Source organism: Centrocercus urophasianus, unplaced genomic scaffold, assembly GCF_019232065.1.
Source record: "Centrocercus urophasianus isolate 14NV4802_14NV808 unplaced genomic scaffold, USGS_Curo_1.0 seq_17, whole genome shotgun sequence".
Taxonomy (NCBI): Eukaryota; Metazoa; Chordata; class Aves; order Galliformes; family Phasianidae; genus Centrocercus; species Centrocercus urophasianus.
The window spans coordinates 11,539,960-11,567,265 of record NW_024884722.1 but is presented as its reverse complement, the minus strand read 5'-3'; the positions used below and the strand labels follow the sequence as shown (position 1 = coordinate 11,567,265).

General features: G+C 41.8%; 1 protein-coding gene across 1 annotated transcript in view; it reads right to left on the bottom strand.

Moving 5' to 3' along the window:
* The window catches only part of SH3PXD2A (SH3 and PX domains 2A), a 226,031-nt gene that overhangs the window by 22,403 nt on the left and 176,322 nt on the right, over nt 1-27,306 (bottom strand). Inside the window, exons 8-9 of the mRNA XM_042818810.1 lie at nt 4,560-4,673; nt 888-971 (exon numbers count right to left, since the gene is read on the bottom strand). Coding sequence (XP_042674744.1) covers nt 888-971; nt 4,560-4,673 — 198 coding nt within the window. The remainder of the gene's footprint in view (nt 1-887; nt 972-4,559; nt 4,674-27,306) is intronic.

The following is a 27,306-nucleotide window of genomic DNA, read 5'->3' as shown; positions in this document are numbered from 1 at the left end:
AGTTTGAAACTTCAGAAGTACACTTTCTCTTTACTGGGAGCTGGTAAGCTTCTTTTTGCTTATATCTGGTTCCATTCTCTCAGTAAGGTTAAGTAAAACTCACACAGTGGTACAAGTGGCAGGTTCCCTCCCCCCCTTTATAAAGTGCAGTGAATACCTGGGTGATCCTGCAAGACAGTGGAGAACAAAACAGAAAGTGGTACTTTTACTCCAACAAAGTTGAGTTGCATGCTCTGGAGAAGTGCTTGGTTTGGAAGATTCCTCATCAGATTCCAAATGCAGCTTCAAAACATGAAGTGAGGCTGATTTTTCCCCCATGCTCCCACCAGACCAAAGCTGAAAAGATGCTGCTGGTGGTGACATTTCAAAGAACTAGGACTGACATCCAGAAGCTCCCAGAACTTCCCTAGAACTCTTCCTCCAGTACTGAGCCCTGCTTACAGGGGAGAGAGGAGACTACACCAAGCATTTTCCAGCACGCATCTCTGATCTCTTTGGTCATCTCTGATCACTCTGGAATTCTTTTTTGGCTCTTCATAGCCCTGAACGTATCCCTTGTACTTGCGGAGGTAGGAAAGACTGAGTACAGATGCGCTCAAACTCAAAACACAACAGATGTGAACTCTGCCAGTCTGCACAAGCAGTCACGCTACAGAATTACACATAATTATTTGCCTTTCACTTTTGAGGTGCCTAACCCTGGCTCCAAGATACCCTCAATCTCTCATATATGACACACACATCAGAACTTTGAAGCTTCAGCCTCCCTCCAGCAGTGTACCGAGGGAGAGAGACCCTGGGGAGCACTCAAGTGCACAAAAGCTGAGGCGGCAGCATGGTTTTCAGTGTGCCCTCAGGGCTGTTGCCACAGGAAGCTATTCATTCACCTCGACTCTGCTGCCTGTTGACTATCCCGCCCAGCGTCCATCGCCGGTCCAGGCGCCTCAGGTGAGCCTTGCGTCGCTTAGAAACTAGTTTGGAACATGGATGGAAACATAAAAGGAAAAAAAAATAATGGTGGGAGGGTGAGAAATAAAAACAAAACATGGCATTTACAAGCACCAGTCTTGTTAAACAAACAGATCAGGTGGGAGGCAGAAACCGGTTTAGTTGATATAGTACAGTAAAACAAGTTAGAATCTTGAGCCTGAGAAATATAAGTCACCTAGAACTGTCAAAAATTGCTACTGTTGCTATTGGCTTTAAGAAAAATATGAAAAAACACACGTATACCCAAAAGCAAACTGCACAACAGAGGAAAACTTGCCCGTGGTGACTGCAGTGGCAGGTCAGATCAATATCACAGTACTGCTGCATGTCCTAGTCAGGCTGAAGGCTCTTTGAAGAATTCAGTCCATTCCATGCAACAGTCAAAACCAGAGCTCTAACCCTCTCTAAGCAAATTATCATGTTAAAAAAAAATCCAGGTAGAAAAACAAAGAATATGGCTTCTCATATGTGAGCACACTTAACAGCACTCAGGAACTGAATTCAAGTGGAGACTGACGTCTCCTTGATTGCAACATATGACTCATAAGTACTGCCACAGATAACGTTCATGATTCAAACAACTTCTAACATACTGATTAAAAATATAAGGAAATAAAAACTTATTTTGATAACTAACCTGTTTTTGAGCAGGCTCAAGAAGCTAACAAGCTAGAAATGTGAATTAGTTCTGCACTCAAACAGTAACTTATGCTTCAAATATAAACAAAGATGAAGGATTTATGGAAATGACACTGTGAGAGCAGCTGTGCACAGAGGACACCACTTGTTTTGCAGATTACATACATGGAACTGAACTTCAGCTCCTTTGTCTACTTGTGAAGATGTGAACACAGAACATTCGGATTGGCACAAAACCTCGACACTTTCCTTTTTCCATGCTTCCAATGGAAGGCCTTTCTTTCTGTTGGAAGCATGCTTAGTGCTATCAGATTAATGCAAAAGCTCTTCATCAATTAATTCCTTTATGTTGACTCTGAAGTCATTTGGGGAATGTACTCTCAGACTCATGAGAGCAGACACCGTGGGATTCCAGAACTGCGCTCCGTAGGCAACCAGGAGCAGCAAAGTGATTTGATCAAGGGAAGGATTGGCTGTTCAAGTAAGAAAATATTAATTAACTTACCCAAACAAGCAGCTGATGCCCCTGCCCTCTCCCCCCCAACATCCATACTTAGACACCAGAAGGGTTATTTATCAAAACGTATATAATCCTTTCAGGGGATTATTTCAGAGTTCTGATTTAACAGCTTCTGTGGCTGCAAATGTTCATCTGTATTGCTTTCCAAAAGTTTTCCAAACTTTGTAAGAGGCTGATGCTCTAAACACAGGCCCAGGTAGCAGCTGACTGTCTGCCCTCATCCCACAGAAAGATGTTGTGCAGGCTCAAAAAGAAGGCGGAAACACTTCTGCCATATACACTCTGCACACACAGACTGGGGCACTTAACTGCAACCCAACCAGTTTTATTGGAACCCCTTTCACCTGCTTACTGAGAGTTGGCCAGTTGTCTGTGAAAGTATCTTTGTTTCTACACACTCACAGAATCATAGAATCGCTCAGGTTGGAAAAGATCTTAAAGATCATCAAGTCCAACTGCAACCTAACCATATTACCTTAACTCTAACAATCCTCCGCTACATCATGTCCCTCAGCACCACATCCAAATGGTTTTACAACACATTCAGGCATGGTGACTCAACCATCTCCCTGGGGAGCCTATTCCAGGGCTTAACAACCCTTTCTGTAAAGAAGTTTTTCCTGATATCCAGCCTAAACTTAGCCTGGCACAACTTGAAGCCATTTCCTCTCGTCCTTCAAGAATTGGTCTTTCCTTATCATAGAACTGTACAATAAGGAAGGACTAACTTTTGAAGAAAGCCTTTCCTTTTTATTAATAAATATTAGGAGGACATTTCACTATGTGGCAAGGAGAATAGCTCTAGTAAAGAAAAAAAAAAACAAAAAACGAAAGGAGGAAAAGAAGAACAAAAGAAGCCTCAGCTTGTGGTTAATAACATAGAGCAAAGTTACTGAAAAGCAAAGAAAAGTTGGGCACATCAAAGCAGCTGTGGAGGTAACGCAATTAGATTTGTCACTGGGATGGAACTGAACATGGGAAGAATGGTCTCAGATTTCAATGTATCTGGATTTGCAGTAAGACAGGGAATGTGACTGCTGACCATAGCTGAGGAGAGCAACGTAGCAGATTAAAGAGGGCCGAGAAGAAGAAGATAATAAACATTTGATGGATTTTCCATTACCAAGACTGCCATGCAGCAACAACCCTGTGCAGAGTACACTCCAGAGGGCAACATGAAAGGAAGAGATCTTAAAATGAAAGCAGTTAAAGCAATAAGGCTGTCAAGCACACGCCATATTTAAGAGTCAGGAAAAGGGAGGCAGTTACATATCAACAGACAAGACATTCTTCACTCTTTCAGAGAACAGCATTAAGTTGCTTGCTCTTTACCAGCAGGAACTTCACTAACTGCTTTTGCATCTGCTAAAACGTTGTGTCATAGCAGATTGGTCTACCAGTAGGTCTCGAAATCCTAAGTGACCCAGGATACAAGTAGCTTTGAGCAGGGAAAAAAGAATTAGAGCCAAAGATGTCAATAAGCCATAGATATCACTCCTGATGTCCAGCACAAAATAATGTTCTGGCTGTTAGCTATCTTAATGGGCAGAATCATCCCAACACATCTCAAACCTATCTGTACGACAGGAAGTTCTGTTTGTTTTCCACATACATTGTAGAATAAGCATCATGTCAAAAGCACCTACAAATTTAGCTAGAGATTCATTAGAATGGAGCAAATAATAATAAAAGTGTCCTTTGTACACAGTTACTACATGAAAAGTCCATTAAGATGTGGTTAGTCTTTCATAATGGAAAAGGGGAACACATGAGGCTGTACTGTTCCATTTCTGGAACCTGAATAAGCATCTTTAGCCAAAAAAGCAGTGCTGCTGAATACATATACATGACAAATGGTATCTCATTTTTAGCAGAATAAGACCTCCGCACACTCACAGTCCACAGCAAGCAGCAGTTAAGCTAGTTTCAAGGATTTATTTAAAAAGTGTAATGAGAAGCCACCACTGAAGTTGAACCTCTTTTTCATCGCCTGTGGCTTCAAAAAGCAGCATCTTCCAATTAACAGCTCTCATTTGTATAATTTCTGTAGATAAGCTATGCAAATTCTCTCTTTCAGAAGCCACCACAATCCAAGATCTCTACAAGAACACAGTGCTTGGACTTGCACAAAAGTTGTTTTCATATTAAGAGTATTAAAATGAACATCATTTCTGCTTTAGAACTTTTGTTACAGTGACAGTCCGAGTCACAAAGGGATTACACGCTTGTGCTTTTCCCCAGTTTCTTCTGCAACAATTTATGTACTGATACAAAAAAGTCAGAGAAGTTCTGCAGTGGTTTAGCAGCCACAAATGGTGATAAGAGCCTTCATAGTTTGTTTCCTACAGGTGGAAAAGCATAAAGCAAAGCAAGTATCAGTTTCCCCTTGATAACAAAAAGCTTTCCATACCTTCCCCAGTTTTGGATGTGTTGATGTCAGAATCATCTCTGGTTCCATTTTGGGATTCCAGGTATGTAGCAGGGACCCAGCCCTGCTCCTCTGCAGTGCTCACAAACCACCATCCTACAAAAGAAGCAAAAGAAGTTGCTCAGTCAACAGAGTAAGAGCAAGAATAGTGAGATGCTACTGAGAAACAGGTAGACAGAGAGTCAAAACATTTAGAGTAGGTTTAAATCACTCTGAATCCTCCTAGAAAGAGGCTGTTTCTATCAGATACTCTCACAGTGCCAGATGAGTGCACAAGCGAGTCACAAAAATAAAGAAATAATTGTTAAGGACAGTTTCTTCTAAGAAATCTGAAATCTATCCGTAACAACTCTGATTGGAGTTATTCAGTTCAGTCTCTCAAAGCTTTTGCAATGTGTACATCTACAGAATTGAAACACTTCCTCAGCATTGGGGAAATGAAGGAGATGGCACAAATCCTGATATGGTGCATCACCAAAAGAAAAAAAAAAAAAAAAAGGAGTTAAAAAGACTAACTGAAGGGCACAAATCTCAGATTAGGCTAAAAGTGCTTCTAGCACACTTGTCACTGAGGCTGTCATTCAACAATCATGACCAGAATTCAACACTCCAGGAAGGACTACTCAGAAATAAGAGGAGAAAACAACAACTGAAACATGACTTCAGGCTGTAAGCACAAGCTATTTGGCTTCTCATCTGAATCTCCATGTTTCCATCACCGTTTATAAAAAACATCAATGACAGTGAACTCTATTGAGAGAACCTTTAGGTCACAGCTATGGATGGTTCACCTACAATCTTACTCATCCAACTTTTAGTTGAGTGCATCCCTGTTGTAATTATCCTTGCCTCTTCTCTTCCTTGGCGCCATTCAGCTATAGATTCTTGTGTTAAGTTCAATGTAAAGCTGCTCACCCAACAAACCGTGGCTCTCAGTTGCAAGTAGAAGTACATTTTGCTCCCATCAGGTAAGGGCAGGGTTAAGATACAGGACAATAAAAAGCTAAGGAAACAATGGAAATGTTTTACCTTCTATAATATCTCCCCAAAAATGCAAGCTGATTTGTCAGAATAGCACCAGCTATTGTTCAACACCAGTTTCAGAGCCTCCCCAAAGAGAGATGAGAAAGCAGTTATTTCTGTACAAGTGCTTCAAAACAGTTTACATACGTTAATGGCCATCATAAAACCAAGAAATTTCACAGGAACCTGAACCTGCCTGTAATGAGCTAAGACAGAGACAAGCTGGCTGGTTTATAAATAGATGGGGCACAAACTTAATACATTTATGGCAAATCACAGACTCACGTGGTGGCCACACAGCCCTTCTGCAACCCTTCTCCTCCCACATTCATATCAAAATTTGTTAGGGAAGGTTGTACTGGAAGACAGGAGTTAGAATTCCTCATTTTCCTTCCTGGAGCCTGCTGCAGGGAGACATGTGGCCCAAGGAACAAACCCCCTTGCTTGTCACAGCACAGCTGCTAGGTTGCTCTATTTATTTACCCTCCAAGCTCAGACACGGCTTTCCATTTTCTGGCCCAGCAGAGGGTTGGAAACTTTGCTTCACAAAGCTCATGGTTGGAAAGTTTAAATTTAGTTATTCCTCCTCAGCAGGAGGTGGATTCTCTTGCCACGAAGGCCACAGCAGCAAGCACTCAGAATCTGCCAGAGAGTTTCAAAAATGCATCTTCATGGTTGTTCCTCGTTTACCAGTAATGCATTGACATGGGTAGCAAACACAGTTCAGTACATGCTTGTAATTAAGCACAAAAAGAAGAAAAGTACAAATGGATGCTCACAAGAAAAATGTGGAGTTTTAGAGTGGACAGGCAGAAATTGCTAAGGTAGCTCATACTTTACAAGGTAAGGTATCTGAATTATGATAGCACACCTAAGCCATATCCTTTACTGAAAGTAAATAACATAGAGCAAGAACTTAGAGCCTCCTAGAAGAAAGTGGCGGAAGGGCAAGTAAGTGCCACAATGCAGCTTGTGCATGACACCCACAACTTGCAGAAAGCAAATCTGCCCAGCTGTTAATGCCGTAGCTTGCTCTGCACTACCAATCCATCAAAAATATGACAGCAGCTGCTATTTGGCCCCACCAGCACCACCTATTTATTTATTTATTTAGTAAGTTCACACAGTTCCTGGTCTACAGGCAAGTTAGCCAGATTGGCCTTTGTTTGCAGAAAGTAAGACTAAAATAAGGCAACTACTGCTTGTCCCTCCCCTGCCATCTTTCCCAAACCATCACGGTATTGCAGAAACGTTGTTAGAAAATTTACTTTTGAAACAGAACAAAACACTGCATTTATTTTGAGTTTTCTCTCCACGCTGGAGTTTAGCTCAACTTCACAATTCATTATTAAAACCATTCTACAGCAACATCTGCATGGAATTATGTAAAGTTATCTGTGTGCGCTGCCAAGCCAGTCTGAGGTTCACTCTTGCACTCACACCATCTGTAAAAATTAGGCAGTGACTTGTAGCTCGGGTTAACCCTTACAGATACCTCTGACTCTCAGACATCAATATGCAGCTCTAAAGCTGATGTGGCATGGATGTCTAGATGGAGATTATAACCTGGACCTCAGCCCTGGTAAGGATTCAAAGGGAGTTTCAGTCCCAGAGGAGGCACATAGAGAACTATAGCCATGGCATCAAGCTCAGCTTAAGTTTTGCTGTATTACTCAAAATTATGCCTTAATATTAATCCAGGAATACAAATTTCTAAGGTAAGCATGCAACATTCTCTCCATGTGAGTTGGACTTTTTGGTTGGCATACGTCAGCGTCCTTCGCTGCAATAGCCAAGATACCTCAATACTCACAAGGTCCATCTAGCTTCTGATCGCTCAGATTTTGGTACGGATCTACATCAGCTATTAAGGGATGAAAGAGTTCCACTTCTAATACAATGATGACTGTGAAACAAGATTAGTGACATTTAAGAATAAGTGACCCCAAAAAAGGATTCTAAGAATCATAATTCTGATTTTAATTATATTCCTAGCTCTCTCACCAAAAGGCTTTAAAAAATGTAGAATTAAGGAAGCAAGGGTTCTCGTCAACCAACCCTACTGGAAACCACCAGAAAACAGTGATTCACAAAACAGTTATAGGACTATATTTTGTGAAAGTTTCAATTACGTTGACCCTCACCCATCTTTGCTTCCATATTTCTGCACACAGACAGGAAATTTAGGGCTTGAACAAAAGTAGCTTATGAGGTGCCACAAAAAAAATCTTAAAAACAAAAAAAAAAAAACCAACCATGATCTTGCTGAATACTGGCCTCTAGTTCTCCCCTCAGCCATTAAGTTCTCTGTAGATCTTTACTGCCAACTTTCAAATTAACCAAAATAAACAAGGGTAGCAACACTGTAAAAAGGGAATAAGAATCTCTCCTGCATGAGTGGACAACACATTCTTCTAAACAAACACTTATATAACACTCCACCTCTCAAGAGTCTTGGAAAAACCACACTTAAGCAGCAGTTTGGTACATCTGGATGTGCTCTTTGCAGTTGAGAGAGCTGCTACCTCTAAGTCTTTGTGCCTTAGATCAAGAAACCTCAAAAGACAGTTCCAACAATTTGAGTTGCCCTGCAAAGCAGTACTAGATGCTATCAGGCCTCTTCAAATATGGCACACAGACGTTTTCACACCAACAGCTGACTATTTTCACTCAGAGATGCTGTCTGCTTTTTTAAAGAACAGCTCGGGTGTGAGCATTGCTGTACAGATGCAGGCACTTGCTTTTTCCTCCCCTCTGGAGCTCTTACTTCCCACACAGTGCATGTATATTTGATACATGTAGAAAAGTCAGTTATAATTGCTTTGGACAGACCTCCAAAGAACACGCAGAAGAAGAAAGACATCAGAAGTAGCATTTTGCATGAGGGATTTTGTGCAGTAAGCATGTTCCCACACCCACTTCCTAAATTTTCACTGCAGTGTCCGTATACTGTTAGATATTACCATTGTACATGCTGGCTCTTCTCTCTGCACCGGGCTGCTTATTCACACACATTTGGCAACAGCACCTGGTTGACAGCACTGAAATCACATGAAATAAGGCCAGTGCCTGATTTCAGAGCATTTTACATGCTTGCGATCACAAAGAGGCACCTTTCTGTTATATATGCGCATACATGCGAGAGGTCTTCCTCACATGGCCCTTACTGTGGTTTAGGGTATAGAGGTTCATATGTGAGTCACTGCCCATCAGACTGAGGCTGTCATCTCTGGGTGAATTATTAAAGTCAGTGAAATATTAAAGGCAGCTTTCATCTTCAAACACAAGGTTTCTCAGCCTGTGTGCACCACAGATTTCATGGTAGCCATAAGCAAGGTTTATCTCCTTTTAAACATGGAAGCAGGGCTCAAACAGAGGATGTGCTAAAAGAAAAAAGATGTACTTGTACCAGACATCCCACTGGAACATAATGAAGACTGACAGCACAGATTCACAGCCTTTTACGTACCATACCAAACCAGACTGGGCCACATGTTAGAATCACACAGAATCACAGAATTGTAGGGGTTGGAAGGGACCTCCAGAGATCATCGTGTCCAACCCCCCTGCCAAACCAGGTTCCCTACACCAGGTTGCACAGATAGGCATCCAGGCCGGTCTTGAACATCTCCAGAGAAGGAGACTCCAATATTAGGATTGCAGCTCAACTGCATGTCGTGACCCCTCCAACCGGTTCAAGTCCTAGAGCTACATCCTAGCAGCACAGTATCTATGCATTTCCAGGGGCAAATCCATTCCCAGCTGGAAGCCCCATTTTGCAAAAGCAGTCAAGTGTACAAGGGTTCTAATCTAACTTGCAATTACTTGTGGTTGACCTCTAGGTACATACAACTTCAGGAGTAAACAAAAAACAAACCCACTATAGCCTATATTATTGCTCTTCTCCAAGAGGTTTTCAAATTTGCTGAGGAAATACCCCAAGAACTTTACATTGCTCTGGCTGGGCAGCAGAGTTGCTAGATTTCTCATGTGAGAGAAAAGAGAAAGGTGTCTTGCCTGCAGTTCCTCTTCTGGTAGTCCAGCATAGGAGAAAACTTGTCAGGCATCACAGGAATTGCAATTTCTATATGAGCCATGAAACAGGTTTTCTATCAGACCACCAAAAGCTGAATGGAGAACTACCAACATAGAAACTCTTGTACTACTGTTTCATTGGGTTTTTTTGTCTGTTTTTTGAAGGAATGTGAGCATTCTCCCTCTCAAAGAAAATAAGTTAAGTTTGGAGAGTCAAAGACTGTCAAGAGTCAGCCCATCTAAGTGCTTGCACGCTCCAGAGCCTTGCTTCAGCATTTTACAAGAAACCCCACACCAACATAACAGCAGCTTCAGCTTAAGAGCATCACTTAAAAGCCCTGTGAACCCAAAGCAAATATAGAATGCACAGGAGACACTTTTCTCTCCTCCATCTTTTTTAAAAGGAATCTGAATGCTAAGTTGTGTTTTCAAGGTAAAAACTGCTACAGCAGTTTTGGCTTAATTTGGTGATGGAAACAATGTCTGAGAAGAGGGCTTCCTGAGGAGAGGGAAGAGATGGGAAGTAGGAGGTGGGGACCTCTGGATGGCTGGTCTCTGCTGATATCATTTTTTTGGCTATTAACAGAACAGTACTTTGCCTTATGGAGCTAAAAGTCAGAACAGAAGGCCAAGAACTGAGACCAGGATTTGCTGTTCTCCAGCAATAGTTGATAGTAATAGCTAAACAGCTAATACTTAGGGCTCAGCAGCAGCACAGGGAATTGAATTCCTTGCACTACTCCAGTTATTACCGAATTCAGAAAAGCCAGAAATGAATCCCAAAGTCTGTGCGGTGCTACAAGTGAAAGAGTCATCTTTTCCTTGTAATAGCTACCTGTTAAGGTAACTAGTTGCTTCCAGTCTATGTGGCTATGGACTTGCTATCCCAATCCTTCAAGTTAGCCATCTTTTTCCACCCTTACTACCAATCACATGACCTTGGCAGATGGAAGCTCTTCAGCTGTGCCTTTAGTACCTCTCTCCCCCTTGCTGCTATACTCAGTTCCTTTGGTTGCTGAGCTAGCTGGCATGAAGGATGCACTACATGTGAATAAAATATTTAATTATTGCTGTCACACAAGTTTTTCCTGGACCAAAAGTAGCTGAGCTGCCTAGGTATGTACATAAGCACTCAATTGAGAGCCCCCAAGTGAATCTCAGATTCTGGCTTTAACATCTAGCTTGCCTGGATTTCTTTCACATCACATTATATGCACAAACATATGTAGAAATTCACACCCTGACCTCTGCATTCAAATAAGTATAATTCTAGTCTTCTACTGGGATTGGAGCTGTATTTTCTTGTACTTCTGGAATAAGCAGAAATGTTTAGAACATGGGAAAAATTCATGGGAAAAGCAAAAACTGGATAATATACAAATCAGCTCTAATACTTTATGGGTTACATCACTAGTAGAGACGATGGATATTCGGAGTCTTAGACAACGAGGAAATACCACATTACTGTGTTTGTTCAAATCTTATATGCAAGTAGGTGGTAAGTCGTCCAGAGGTACACATTTGGAAAAATACTTACATACTTATCTCTTATTATAATAGGGAAATTATGCCTGTACACGTAAGTGTAAAATGCTCTGTTTATCTTAGCATTCTGATAACATTAAACTCCCCTTATGCTGGATCTGCAGCTATTTGCTATGGCTCAGTAGATACCTAAGGGCTTCCCCTCCCTGTTTTTTTTTTGTTTTAAGAAAAAAAGACCTCAAGCTCATGTATTGACACAGCTGGAATGAAGGCATCTGCCAAACACGTTCTCAAAAATTGGCACGTACATCCACGAGGCCATTGTATAATCCAGTACAAGTTACACCAGTTGTGTCCTTAAAGCAAGGAAATAAATGCACTATTACATTAACAGCTATGCAAAAGTCTTGGAAATGTCCTGCAAATCCCAGGCAAAGTCCCACCAAGCTCTATATCACCAGCTTTCCCCAAATTATCAAGTACCCTGGGCTCCCAAAAGAGAAGCAGAAGAAAGTACTACTAGCTTTGCCAGTTGCAAAAAAACCAGTCATCATGCCCAAACGTTGGCCAGCATCACAGGCTACTGAGGGCTGAAAGAGAACAGAGCAATGAAAAAGCCAGCAGGTTGCAAGTTGCAAAAAGGAAAAGATATTTCGAGTTTCAAATATACTAATGCCTTCTGAAAATAAGTTTAATAGAGCCTTCCCCTTCCTGCTTTACTTATTTCACAAACACCTCATGGTGAAACTGTCTGCAGTGTGTGCATTCCATATACGCCAAGCAGTTTGTGGTTCACAGCCTTTGCTCAATACAGAAACAAAGGAACTAAGAGAGGAGTGTTTTTCTCGGAGGAACTATCAATCATGACAAGGAACAAAGCTTTCTTTTGGTGGGCATACTGTACTGCATAGGCAGCCTGGCTGCAGCTGTCAGCCTGTGAATGCCAAGCACTGCTCAGTAAGAGAGCAAAACAAGATCCACCGTAGCCAGAAAGCTTTCAGAAGGCCACTGACTTGCACTGGCCAGCCTGATCCTATTATGTGACCTGCAGAACCAACCTAGTATTCCAGAAAATACTTCATTCTACTTATTTCAGAAAATACTGCAGATTTTCCTTTTTCCATCAAATTGGCTTGGAAATAGGACTTCCTGCCTGACCTTCAAGTCTGATTGCAATACAGATTAGTTTTCTCTTCCTTTTCCTCAATCTTCTTTCTCTTGTAAAGTGACAGATCTACACGTATTCCTCTCTCAGCAAAGAAATCTTTGATTGTAGTAAACATAAGATAAGATTGCTGAGAACACATTGACTTAATAGCCAGTACAAAAAGCTGTGTGTGGGGTCTGTACGGGCATCATGTGGTACCTGTACAGTGCCTTCCTCTCTTGTTACACAAGCCCTCAGAAGCTAACCAGTGAGGATGCCAACTGCAGCCTCTCTCTTTCAGTACAGCTTCTCTGATCATTCAGGTCATTCATGGGCCACTTTCCTTGCTGTGTCCTTAATTACAGCCTACAGACTTTCATCTCTACTTCCAATAGGACTTCTGTTTTTTATCTACTTAGTGCTTTTACTCTTGGGAAGACCCAGCCGAAGTAGGGAAGCCAAACAATAAGCCCTCCCTTGCCCTACTCAAAGCCTGTTCAGCCATCTCCTCTCCAGCAACACATCATTTCTACATTTACACCTACTTTATAGATCTGAGTGAGGGTTCATGCCCAAATGATATCATGGACTCCATGTCTGTAGCCATTAGTAACTTAAGGAATCCCCAGCTCCAAGTGAGTTTGTTGAGGTGTAGGTAGAGAAAGATTGAGGCAAACAGTGCAGAACACACAGATCCAGGTGGTCGCTCTATGGCAAAAGAGCAACCCATTGCCTTCAGAAAGGCTATGCCTGCAGCAGATTTCCCAGAGCAAACGGTTACAGTGAGAGCATGCAAATAGATGGCCTTCCACCCCATAGGAGCTTCTCAGCCCCAGGAACCAATGGAGACTCTCATTACCAGTTGTGAGGTTGCGTTTTCTGTGGTCAGCCAACAGGGCGCAATAGTCAAACTCGCATGCAATTTCCTTTACCTTCACAGGACTTAATCTTAAAGCAAACATATTTTGTGTCCAAGCTTTCTCTAGGAAAACATGAATAAGCTTTCAAATGGGTCTCATGGTAATCCTGTCCAAAGATTACAAATTACTTCCTAGTGGTTTAAAATGTTACAGACCCCCAGACCCAGCAGATAGGAGACAGCCTTCACAGGCAGCAGAGAATAGCCAGTATTCACAGCCCACACAGACTGACAAGTTGTTTTCCTTTTAATTTCTTTTTCTGAAGTCTTCAGAGAAAGCACTGTCATTTGCTTACTGAGAAATCCTCAAAGCCACATGGATTCAGGAAAAAGAGACACTGTGGACAAGGAGTGATCCTAGCAGAGTACAAAACGGCACTCCAGGTGCTAGAGTTGCATAGGAATCCCACATTTCAGTCAAAAATACAGCAGCCACCTCTGAGACAGACTTCAGTAACTTCAGGGCAGGATCCAGCAGCACCGGGCAAAAGCTTGAAGCGAGGAACAAAGACCATTCAGCAGAAGTCAAAAGATAAAGCAGGCAGTGATATTGGCTCAGTCTGAAGCACAGCTGGGCTACCTAGCTAAAGACACTGCCTTTTACAAGCAGCTCTATGGAATCCTTCAGAGCCACGAAGCGTCTCCTGCTAAAGGAAGGGAGACACTTTGGTCTCCTGGTGCCCAGCTCAGTGTGTAAAGCAGCACCACACAGCACTTGGCCATCTCAGAAACGGCCATTTCCATACCCCAGCTGTTCCCTGGAGCTCTGCTTTCCAAATACAGCTTCTGTCCAGCTCTATTTATTAGATCTGGCAAGACCGTAGCCCAGATGGTACATTATCGCAAATACTGATGTAAGAAGCTGAATGCTCTGCTCGCCCTCAGACACCACTTCATTGCTTTTCTCCCGAGCTTCATTCAAGCCATGTTTCTGCAGTGACCCCAGGAGCTGAGCCTTAAAGAGCTGCCCGCACAGGGCAGCAGGAAATGACAGCTTCGGAAACAAGTACCAGAGTGATGAATAGCAGGCTACAGAGCTCCCTGAGCTAGCGGGCTGCCAACTAGTGAGCTGCATTGCATTGGACAAGGACATACATGGCAAGTAGTATCACCCACACTCCCCAGAAGAGATTACAAACCCACTTCAGTATTTTCAGAAGGCTTTTTCCAAACCTCTCTGAAATTTAGAGACTTACAGGCACATTACTATGTTTTGCTCAGCTCGACTGATCCATTTTGAGCTACCAGAGGAAAAAAAAATAAAAAAAAAAAATAGGGGAAAAAAAAAAAATAACAAGGAAAGATTTGCCTTTTACCTTTAATTGTGATATGAATATCCAGACTATAGGAATAGCCTGTGCAGGTGGAAACAGAAGAGGACATTCACCTTTAGGAAGGGGAAACCTGAGCTTATCCATGCAGAATTGAAAACCAAACAGGAGTTAGTGGGGTTTCTGCTTCCATTAACTCAAACAAAAAGGTGGGCTGGCAGTGTAAGAAGAGAAGGTGAATACACAGAAGCTGCTGAGACAGAAACTTCTGATAAGTTGCTCATCTTCTCTCTCAACAGAAAAGCACTCCTATGCTGCAGAAAATATCTGGCTTAGCAGCCAGGTAGGAAGAATGCTTGAGCATCTCCATAGGGCTTTTGCTACATGGCAGTAAGGATACCATTTCCTTACAGCTTGCTTAGCTGTGTCACCTGGGACACTGACTTTAAAGAGAGGTATTTAGCCTTTGGTGCTCTATACAGATCTGAGAAGCAGCCTAGACCCAGAGAGAACTGCTCTGTTTCAAGACTAAAAGCACCTCATGAAGCCTTGCAACTATGGAAGCAACAACTACTTTCCTATTATTCAGAGAAAGGCTGTCTTGCCACCTGTGTCAGTTACCACATTGACTCAAGAAAGGCACAGTCAAGTATGCAATAAGTCAGAATTCCAATATTTAAATATTCTCATACTCTGATCCTCTTTCCTGTCTCTTTAAGCTTAGTCAAACAAAACACAGATCTGCTGGCAATAATCACTGAAGTGATCTGATACTAAGTAAGGGTCAGCCAGGCAAATTAATGAAGCGAGATACAGAAAAACTGTCTATCTCCATGCATTTTACAGAGCTGAAACAAGACAAATATAACATTGAGGCTTATTCCTTTCCATTAAGAACAGATCAACCGTGAAATAAGGGTAGGAGTAATGCTGTCCCTGGGTGAAAAGCAGAGATTTGCAGACCCTCCATTAGGAATACACATGCATTACACAGTACAGACCCACTAAAAATAAATAAGCAGCACAGCAAGGGATTACCTAAACCTGTTAGATGGATGACAAAGAGGCACAGAGTTTATCTTTCCAACAGACAGCCACTTAAGCTTACCCTATGAGTGACTGCAACATCAAGCCATTCCCTCTCCTCAGTCCAACACTACCAAAAGAGGATACGTTAGACTGCCTGGACACCCTGCTGCCACTGCATCACACTTTCCTTGCTTAGGCAACTATTTTTCTCGAATCATTCCAATGCCAACATCATAGAAAACTGAAATTTTGGCATGCTGCACATCTCTGCTTTTCAGAAATTCACTTTCTGCAGATCTTGAGGTGCTTTCAACTCTGAGTAATGGCTGGCTAGAAGACAGGAGCACCACTGGCACATCCAAATACTGAAAGAGCACACCAAGAACAGGTTTAGTTAGTTTGGGTTTGCTCTCCCCATCAGAGCTCAAAGCTGAGAGTATCGGATGTATTCTGGAAAGCCTTCGAGAAGCAATACTCCATTAGGACTGCTACTGGGAGCTGGACTAGCTCTGGGGAGTTCTCTGCAGAAGAATTGAGAACCAAACCGATTCTTTTCAAGGGGGAAGATTTTTCCTCCCTAAAGTCTTAGTTACTTCCCTTCCCCTCCCCCACCATCCAGATTCGAACAGTGTTCCCTTTGTCTAACACTTCTGTAGACAGCCATTCTCTGGAGACCAGGCCTAAAAGTCTAGCACAACAGGACCCTGATGTCAGCTAGGCCTTAGGCACTGCCATAAAAAACAAAAACAAAAAACAGATCACAGAGGCATGGCTCTGGCAGTGTAAACCAGTCTGGATAGTAAATAAGTCTGGGTAGGTCTGTTAGTTGCCATACTAATTATGATGTTGGAATGCTACAGTTGAACAAAAGCTTACATATCCTGAAAATTTATGCTAAAACATCCCATTTAGTAACTACATGAACATTTGGAGGGGTAAGCTAGAGTTCACTGCAATAAAATTGAAGGTAAGCAACAGCGCACCTCCAGCAAGAGCAGCTGAGCTATTAGCACCTTTTAGGTTGACTAATGAATTGATTTGCTTCTATTTGGATGCAACAAATGATGTGTGACAGAAGGAAGGGATCTCAAGAGCACCTTTTCACCATAAGGCTCCAAGAAGCATTTAGTCAACTCTGCTCACATTTGTTTCTTTAAGTCCTGATCCCTATGGAGAAGATAATACTTATTAAAATTCAGAGTTTCTTATGACATTTGTTGATGTGACTTAAAGATGTCATCATGGCTACAGTTAATTTCCAGGAGCTGTCTTTCCATATTTTCCACCAGGAGATGCAGATATCCTCCTCCTTCTTCCTTGCTTTCCATAGGAAACAGGATAAACAACACCATTAACTAATCGACTTCATGTTTTCGTACTAGTTTTGACTTTTTTTTTCTGGGCAGCCTGTTTCAGTGAGCCAGGGAGCTGACTATTGTTAAGCAGAGGCAATCTCTCTGCTCCTGGCCTGTTTTCTCTACTGCTTGCCAGCACTTACTGCCCATCACCACAAAGGAATGGAGCTACTCACTTCATGCCATTTTCACCTCTATTTTTAGAACTCTAACAAGGTTCACACTAGCTTATTTATGAAAGTAGGATGTGTTTGATTTTGACCTGTATTATCCAAGCAGCTCTGGTGTCCTGTTCAGTAAAGGTATTTAGCAGGAAAGTAAAACACCCCCAAGACCACATGTCCTAGTTAGGTGGGGAAGAGGCATAGCGTGGTCACATTCTCACAGAAATTAAAAACAAAAACCCATTAGCGAAGAGGCCTTGTTACCCCACCAAGGGCCATGCCTGCACCACAGAGCAGCTAGGCATCGAGCTTACTGCTGTTCTGGGCTGCTACTTCCAGCCTGCCTCACGTTTTCCTCCCAGCTACAACTCAGGCCTTTGGATGAGCCCATGCTTATTTATTCACAGCTCAGTTTTCCAATTCCACAACAGAGCCAAGGAAGCAAAACAGTTTCTCCAGATGAGGTCCTGGAAATTAGCTAGAAAGATCTCAGTCCTACAGAGGAAGAGTCCTGCAGATGCTCACACTTCAAACTCAACGAGGATTTGCAACAGACACAGGTATTGCTTAACTGGCAACAAAAAAAGCCAGATGAAGGTTTGCAACTGGGGAAAAAAGGAGAAGATAAAAACAAAACAAAACCCACCACAAATAAAAACAAACCACATGCCAATATTTCTAGTCCAAACATTTATTTATTGTTAAAGAAACCCCAAACATGGTTTACCTACCTATAACACACCTTGGGATAAGGTCAGGTTTCAGGATGGAGCTCAGGGGCTCTCTCATTTGCTGCTGAAAACCACTACTACAACTGGATATGATAACCAACATTTAATCTAAGCAAAGGTAGCGAGGTGTAACAGAAGTGAATGAGGAAGGGTACCCACCAGCCCTGTCTTCAATCACCGCTGTCAGACCTCAGCATACATGTGTCTCACAGCTACACAAACTGCACCCAAGTCTTTAGACTATTCTTGGTTTTTAGCTTTTAGGAAGTGTTGCTACTTCATTACATGAATGATTTTAATTAATTTTTTTTTTTTTTAAACAGTTCTCTTTGTTACACACTTGTCTAAGTGTGATCCCATACCACTATTTCTATGCCTATAGCTATACCATTTAAAATGGGATTGACACAGAGACTTATTTTGCAAGCAAGACACCTGTCTATAAACAGCATCAAGCCTCACGAGCACAAGGTTTAATTGACATATAGCAAAAGACCATATACACTATACTACTATTACTTACTATAGAGAGGAGTTATTGATTAAAAAGCCCAAAACACTCAAAAAGAAAGAAAAGCAGCTAAGGCACCCCCTGCCAACTTGAGCCTGCTGTAAGTTTGAAGAGAGAACAAAATGAACTTTAGTTTGACTCCTCTGCACTCAGAATTACTCTGTGACAACGATTCCCTGCTGCCAACACACACTCCAGCTCAGAGCATGGGATGACAGTGTCCAAGCCAAATACAAGCATGGCTAGAAAGCCTTACAGCAGATTCAACAGTTCTTCTCAGTACCGATACAGCAAGTACATCTGGGGCACCCTGGCTATGTTAAGGGCACATTCCTTGGCTGAGCCAAAAGCTGTTGAGCACTACTGCAGACACCACTGATGATTATCTCTGCAGCACTGATACAGCACTTCCAGCAAATCCCCAAGCTGGCAGATGGGGATTCTTGGGAATGAGAGTTGCAAAAAGCCCCAAAAGAGTTTATAATCTCTTTCAGATCATCTCAAGTCCAACAAGGAAAACGTGCCAAAAACATCCGTACTTTGAATCATAACGAAGCGCTCAGTAAGAGGCTGGACTTCCTGAAAGCCAGCTGCAAGCAAAGGCAGCTCTTGGTCATCAGTGTCACCTTTGCATCCTGAGGCCAACTCAAATATGATTGTATGTGGGATAGGAGTTTTACTTGTAAAGGCCAGAGCTTCATTCATGCATCTCTAAAATCAAGCCATTTGCCCCTTCAAGCACTCTCTAGAGATTCGGGATCCCACAGAAACACAGGGCTGCACACAGCCACATTTCTCAAGTTGTTTTTTTTTTTTTTTTTTTTTTTTTTTTTTTTTTTTTTTTTTTTTTTTGTTGTTGTTGTTGTTGTTTGTTTTTAATATTAGAAAAAAAATATTAGAAACTGCCCTTACAGTGATGGTATCACCTAATGAAAGAAATAAAGTGAAATACAAAGTTCTTCAGTATCCATTTCTTTAAACATCAACACTCCTGTAGCTACTTTTATTACCTGGACATCAGGAAAGCTAAAGAAAAGAATATATATATATATATATTTATATATATATTTTATATATATATAAAAATCATACTGAACTGTAGTTACAGTGCATCAAATCCAAGCCAACTGTACCAGGCTCCCTTTTGGGTCTGTACACAGTGTCATTTTCATCTTACCCCAGCTGCAGCCCCCCATAGATTTAGCAGTACATAGATTCAGTAGTACAGCATGACTGTCCAGCTAACATCAAGCTAACATCAGCACGTACTAGTAAAATCACTGCTCATCTAAATCAGAGATAATTCGGTGGGGTACCAGAAGACTTAGGAAGACAGCAGACATCTCCATCAGCAGCAAGCTCTTGCCCATGCAGCACAACATGGGCCAACAAGGACTCCAGCATTTTCAAGCTCCCCCCACTAGACTCACCCCAGTGTTCACACTTTGCGATGGTTTAAAGTTCCCAAATCAGAAGCATTGCTGGATTTCCAACTTCTAGATATCCCTATGCCAGCAAGGAAAAAAAAACCTGAAGATTTTAATTATTTTCCAGATTGCATACCAGGCTTAATTCCTTATTCTCTGTTACTATTGTCTGTGAGTTCACTTGACAATTTTCAGCCCTGCAGATTTACAACCATTCCTAGCAAAGTATTTCATCCACAAATAAACGTAACCAGCCTTTTTTTCTGAAGGCAAGGGGAAAAATATATAGAAAGCACACAGATGTTTGGCAAGCACATCAAAGCAAAGCTAGTCAGTACAAAAATCCTCACCACTAAGACATTCTCATTGCTTTAACAATACAATCAAGTTTTAAATATGAACAGAGGAGGATTCCAAATGGGTGCATAGCATTTACAATAATAAACTGGAACTGCACAGAAACCTGGGCTACAGAGGGGTATATGCCAAATCCAACAGAACCACACCACATCTTCATGTGTCACTTCACTATGCAAAGCCAGTCGCACAGAGTCTGTGCAAATCTTTGTTTTTCACATTAATGTGACATTAGATGAAGTTGGGCAGAGATATCAACTCCTGGCCAGTAGGTATCAGCTTAACTGTCTTTGGCACGGTCGTACTTCTATTCTCTGCATAAATGGAGAGTACAGTTTTTGGCTCTCCAAGCCCTCAATACACTGCTGAACCATGTACATTCACTTAGATACTCTTGGATCTTTGGAGAGCAGAGAGCACTTTCCCCTCTGACAATATTTCATAACTTCAACACATAATACCTTTTCCAAAGGAGGACAGATGTGCAGGAGCAGCTTAAGTCTTCCAAGAAGTTTTCCATTAGGATCTTGGTTTTCTCTGGCTATGTAGCCCAGTCACATAACCATGGCCCTTCAAGGCTGGAGATGGGAAACCATTACTTGAGCTTTCCTTGCTGACAGCAGACTGAAGTCCTGCTCAGACACTGCAACAAACAGGTCTGCCTGCCTGCAGCTAGTCACCCTTTTCTGGGAAGCTTTGAAAAGTGATTATGCACTTGTCTTACAAGGGACATTTCAGCCAGAATCAGTCATGTCAAACATTCAACCTTTTGAGGCATAGAAAGGTATCATATGGGCTTTAAGAGAAATGGCTCTATTTTGCTTTCAGAATGCTGGACATCTGAACTAACTCTTAGCTCAGATCAGGCTGTTTTTGTTCATTTGTTTTGGTGTTGTTTGGTGTGGTGTTTGGTTTTTTTTCTTGTGTTTCTTTCCTTTTTTTTTTTTTTTTTTTTTTCCTTCTCTCCTGAAGAGATCCAAACTCCAAGAATTTCATTCTCTCATGCCAAAGTCATCAATAAAAATAACCAAATCTTCCACAATGGCGTGGATACATGCCACAGTAAGAGAAGCCATTTAATAGTAAGCTCCCATCCATGAGGAGAATCACACTTCAGGTCACAGCTACTTCCCTTTGCAACAGGGAGATCACATTCTGCAAGTGAGCTTCTCCTGCACAAGCAGCATCAGGCTATTCAGTCAACCTGGAGGACAAAATGCACAGGGAAGGGAGTTTGCCATGTTCCACAAGGAGACAGTGAATCCATGATGGTATGTTCAAGACAGACTACCATGGGCTAAAGTAGTAGAAACCTTTCAAAAACAAGGAGAGAGACAGATGCAATGGGAAAGAACACAGACTTATTCCCTGACTTTCAAGGCAAAGTCAAGCTTTCAGTAGGAATTTGGAAAGAAGCAGAAAGGCAGCCACAAGTCAGCTTTCTGACACTTGTGTACATTCCTATTAGGACTTGCTAACGTTTGCTTACTCTTTTTTGTTATTTGTTTTTCCACTAGGAAAGCCCGATGCTGCTATCATATGATTAAGAAGCCACTCACTAATCTCAACAAAAATCCAACACTTGAGTGTCTTTGGCTTTAGCCACTGTACAGAAAGCATTTGGGATTCTGGAGCATTTGACAGCTTTCCCCTCCTCCAGGACTGACATTAACCAAAAGCCTCCTATCCAAAATAAAAATGCTAGACAGAACACAACTTGCATTCCTCCTGTTTTGGGAAAGTCTGGATTGGAAACCTATTTTCTCATCTTGAACCCATGTGTATGTGTCGAAGTGTAGTTAGGAGCCATATGACATTAACAGCTTATTCCTGTGAATGCTACAGCAAGCCTATAAAAGAGTGGGAATCTTCAGCAAGATGCTCTATGAAATGCAACACAAATCAAAGGAAACACTGGTTGTATTCCTACTGCTGCCCACGAAATACCTTTCACTGCAGAGAAGAGAACTGTTGGGAAAAAATGACTGTGACAAGCCTGCAAAACACCATCTCTGTAAGCAGAGGCTGAGTACTGGGCTCATATTTCATCCTGAGCCTACTTCTGATTTCCATAAGAAACTCCACTTCGATTTTCCAGAGACTCTGCCACCTATTCAGAAACCAGTTTCAAGCAGCAATGGCAAGTTCTCACTGCTGCCGGTTCTTCAGCCCATAGCTGATGACACCCTGAAGTCCTCTGCCCCAACAGCCTTGTACTATCTTTCAAATGGTGATTTCTGAACATTTCTGGGCAAAACTTCCCCAACAAGATACCAGTGGCTTTGAAGCAGAAGAGGACAGACAAATATCCAAATACAAATTGAAAGCACTTGCTCCAAAACTCCGCTAGTGTCTCAACATTTCTTGACTAGTCAACACCTTGCAATTTTATTTTTAAAAAAGCACTTTTGGCATCGTTCTTGGGCCTCTTAAATCAACACCAACAAATTCCACTACAGATTTAGACTTCACAACGTGACTTCAGTTCTCCAAGTAAGAATCTTGTGAAAAAGCTCTGTTTCTGCCAGCATCCACTTCCAAGTCCTCCAGTCCCAGATAGCAGAGAAACAAAACAGGAGAGCTGCGTAACGGCAGTCAACCTCCTACACACTCAGAAGCGTCCTGGCTACCTCTGCATTATGAATTTCACGAGCTGCCACTGAACAGAGCCAATCCTGTGCCCACTGGTTTTGAATCACACAGCTTGTGGTCCTACATGCCATACCAATACAACAGCCTGTCACAAGTTGGTGACAGGAGGCACAGCTCTCTCACTTCAGGGAAGATTATGATGTTGTACACATCCAGCAAAAACACAGAAGCTTGTCATATACCTAGAAGTGTTCAAGGCTAGGCAGATGCAGTTTGGGAAAACCTGGTCTAGTGGAAATGAGCACACAAATACCAACCTTAGCTGCATACCCAGTTATGAGAATTGGGATGATCAGAAACTATTTGTTGACTTGTTACTCACACCATTCACTAAGACAACTTCACAAATCTCAGTCAACTGTTATCTCAATGTTGACTTTCCAGAATGCAAAGCACCAACAAAGGCTCAGAAATTTGGATGAAAAAACAAGGAGTTAAAAGACTCCACTCTGATCCTCATAATAGAAGTTAGCACAGTTACTATAGAGCAGGGGTGGCAAAAACTAGCCGGAAGAGAAAAGGGTGCAGGAGAAATACATCTGAGCAATTTCAAAGGTCTTCCACCTTTCACAAGGCACCTCCTGTAGATAACATTTCCAGGGACACTGGCCACACACTGCTCATCAACTCTGTTGAATTAACAGTACAGCTTATGGGATTAATCAGTTCTTTCTATCCCACTTTAAAAACCTCAGAAGAAAGTCAAAACAGCAAGTTGTTCCCAAAGAGACACTAGTGCCCAAAGACAAGTGATTTGTTACAAGGCTGGACGTTGCTGAGGCTACAGATACACTGCAGAGTATGCACCATGAAAATAAAAGCAGCTACATTTATTCATATCATTATCTGTTCCACCTCTGGCTCTCTCTTCAGTCATTTTTTTTAATGGCTATTTCTTGTCACCAGTGGAAAGTACTGTCCATAACCAAGAATTTGGTGGAAGTTCGCTGTTTCCAGGCTTTACAAGTCAACTTTCTCCCAGAAGGAGTTACTGTTCAGCTTCAGAAATCAAAGATAAGCAGTTTTGAACTCTGTCATGGCTCCAGCTGAATGACTACAGTTGTGAAAACTTCCTTAAGTAAAGGCTTTTACCAAGTCTAACTCAGTGCTCAACTACAGCATTATAGGCTCTTCCCTGCCAACTCACTTTCAAGAAAAACACTGAATACCAATGGATGGTCTGACTTCAGAGCTCTACCTTATAAGTGCAATTTTGGTCCATCCACCAAAACCCAATGAAAGCGCAGCTTGGAGTGCAACAGAAAAAGGCCTCAGCATCATGACGCTGTTAAGGTTGATTAAGGTGAAATCTCAGTTTTGCTGAAACATGGAATTTCTGTTTTCCTAACTGAGGAATGCACCACATTACATTTTCCTCAGATCAAAACATCTTGACAGGAGAAAATTAACAGAGGCTTTTGCTGTTCAAAAAGGATCAAAAAGCATTTACCATAAAGTATTCCCTGCAAAAGGTGCAGGAGGAAAGGAATAAGAAGTCACTAATCCCCATCAACACTCAGCTCTGCTTGCTTCAGGCCTCCCCTACTCACTATTTAGTGCTCACTAAATTTCTACCAAATTTTCTACCAATTTACTTGGGGCCAGTCTGGCTAATCATGAGTCTCGTTAAACAAGAGAAGAGGAAGGTTGATATGATCTGGGGATTACTAGTTAGACAGTGGAAGCACTTGGCACTACAGATTCAAAGACCTGATTCTGTTGGTTTACAGAAACAAGAGCAGCTTGCTTGCAAACCCACAGCCTTCACTTAGAGATGTGGATGGGTCCGGTCCAGTGATTATTTTTGGTGCTGTATTTTCATGATGCCCTTAAAACACACATGTGCATGACCAGGCACTTGGTCTCCAAGTGTAGTGACTGGAAAAAAGGCCCTTGTGCCACTCAAGTGCAAGATGCAAGGAGGCCTTAATGCTGGCCTCTGTTACAGCACTGCAAGGGGTAGCTACATCTCAGCTGTAATGGAAATTTCCCTGAAACCAGTATCAACTTCTTTCAAACACCACCAAACAATTCCTATTAACACGAACCAAGTTTAAACCAGCGACAGTAAGCAACTCACCAAACATCCCCAGTACTGTCCAGTCTCCAAATGCCCACATGCACATTCTGGGTGGTAGCTTCTATCTAGGACTGTTTGCAAGGGAGAATCCTTGGAGCACGATGGAAAAACCAACACCCTTTCATATGGCTAGTTCTCAAACCTTGATACTTTGCAGAAAGAGGGGCTTTGCTTCCCAGTTCTCAGCTGAGCGTGAGGGTTCACATACCAACTTCCAGACACGCATTTCTTATTTTAAAATTAATAGACTAAAAGCCCAGGAAGTGCAGAGTCTGCTCCTAAAATACGCCAAAGATGTCTGGAATGACTAAGTTCATAGTTTAATTTGTAGCTGGTTCAGGAACCAGATCTACTTGCTGTGCACAAGAGGAGCAAATAGCATCTTCTGTAAGGCTCAGTTATCCCATTTGCCTGGTGACAGAAGTGACCATTTCTGGTCATCCTACTTTTGTAGAAAGAGGCTTTGGTTAAGAAAGGTCTACATGAAAGAAGAATCATTTGCAATAACATCTTGAACATGCAGCCAACCTGTAATTTTGGTTCTTCATGATCTGCTTAGTTTCCTTCTCGGTAAGGGCAAGAATTTCAGACAAGAGTAAGAAAAAAGATCAAACAAACCGGCTCTCAAGTTTCTGATCCTATTTTCAAACAGGAAATTTCTGCCTCTAAAAGAAAGAATTTCACCTTCACTCTTTCAAGTCAGTTCACGCAGTCTTCACCCTGCGTATATCTCAAACATAGACTTCAAAGTGACTTCCAGGGCACTGCGGAAGATGGCCACGAGTTCAAACCTAGGGTTTCAAGTGGTCAGTGGCAGTTCAATTTTGTCCACTCCAAATTTGCAGATATGCTCAACTAAGACAAAAGCCTCCCTGAACATACTATGTTATAGGTGCTATGAAAGGCCATGTGGGAGATTAAATTGCTACTTAGGAACTAACCAAAGTTCAAGCCCATGATTCAAGTTTGATATTAAGTGCTACTCTTCCAGACCTGGGCTCACTTCTGTATGGAGACTCACCCTGCTGCCATGCTCATCATGTCCCATACAGTGCTTCAGTATACTGATATTTGCTATTCCAATTTTGTATTTCATTTTGTATGCAGCTAGAATTCTCCAGATGCACTGTCCTTTAAGGAGGACAGATTTCATCTGCGCTTATGTCCATCATTCCAGAGACAGCACAATGCCTCAAGACATCAATTCATGAAGCTGTTTGCTTACACTTGTCAGACAGTGCATGTACTTGCCAGTGTTAGGCCAGCTATTCAAGTTGCTGCTAATCATGAAAATGCAGCAGCTTATTTTCTCTTTGATCCAAGTACCAAACCAGCTCAGGGTTCTTAAGCAAACACGTGGCAGCTGTGTCATACAGGAGCAAAGCTAGGTCTGTAGTGTGAGTGCATCCAGCACTGCCTTGCCCCTCCAAGCTGCTGCAAAATACGCTTTCATTAAAGCCCATCCCATGTGCTGCTTACCAGAAAGGGTGTGTGCACGCAACACAAGAGGAGAAGAGCAGCAGGAGGTGATTCTGCAAACAGAATTAAAACAACTTTCAAGACCAAGAGACTGGTCTCTCCAGCACATGTTTGCATGGTGGGGAGAAATAGAAGTGGATTCAAGCACAGTCTGGAAAATACTTGGCATTATTATCAAGTTGAAATTCAACTATGTTGCCAATATAACTGCACTTCAGTTTCATTTGAAATAATAAAGTGATGTCCCATTGCATGTGAAACTTTCAGATGAAGTCACACAGTATCAAGATACAAAAAAACAAACCTGCCAATAAAAATAGTAAAGAGAAGCCAGCCAGTAAAACAGAGATCCCAGAGAGCCCCTCTCATCCCCTGCGTCTTCCAGAACTACTTCAGTTAATCCAGCCATGAGCCAACATCTTTCTACCAAAAAATAATTAGTCTCCATCAAGAATGTTGGAAAGTCTGATGTCCTTGCCTGAGGGGCAGAAGGGAAGACATGTGCCCCTTTTTCAAGCCACCCCCCTAAATCTGACTGTGTTATGAAACCCCAAAGCAAGGCAATCGCTTTTATAGATTTTGCTTAATCTGAAGATGGACAAAAAATTGGTCTGCAGGGAAGCTGAACTCTTTTTAACATGAAAACCAAAAGTAAGGAGTTATGTTACTGGTTCTAACTGAAACGCGTCTGCTAATGATTACAGCTTTCATTTTACTGCCAAAGTATTATTAGAACTGCTTATTTTCTGTGCAGCTTGGAGGAAAAAAAATCTACTCCATCCTTTATTAATCTCGTCCTCATCTGACACAATAAAAATGCACTATCAGTCTTTTGCTTACTTTGGAAAAACAAAAACAAAAACAAAAACAGGCTTGAAAGTCACCACAAGAGCCAAAGCCTTTGTGTATAATTGCTCTCAATTAACTAGAGCAAAGGGCAGAAGATGTCACTGTGTATTAGGTTTAGTGTTTCGGGGGCTTATTTAAAGCTATTTCACTGTGACTTGCTTTCTTAAGAAACTTTGATGTTACAAAGATCTAAAACTTTTATATATATATATATA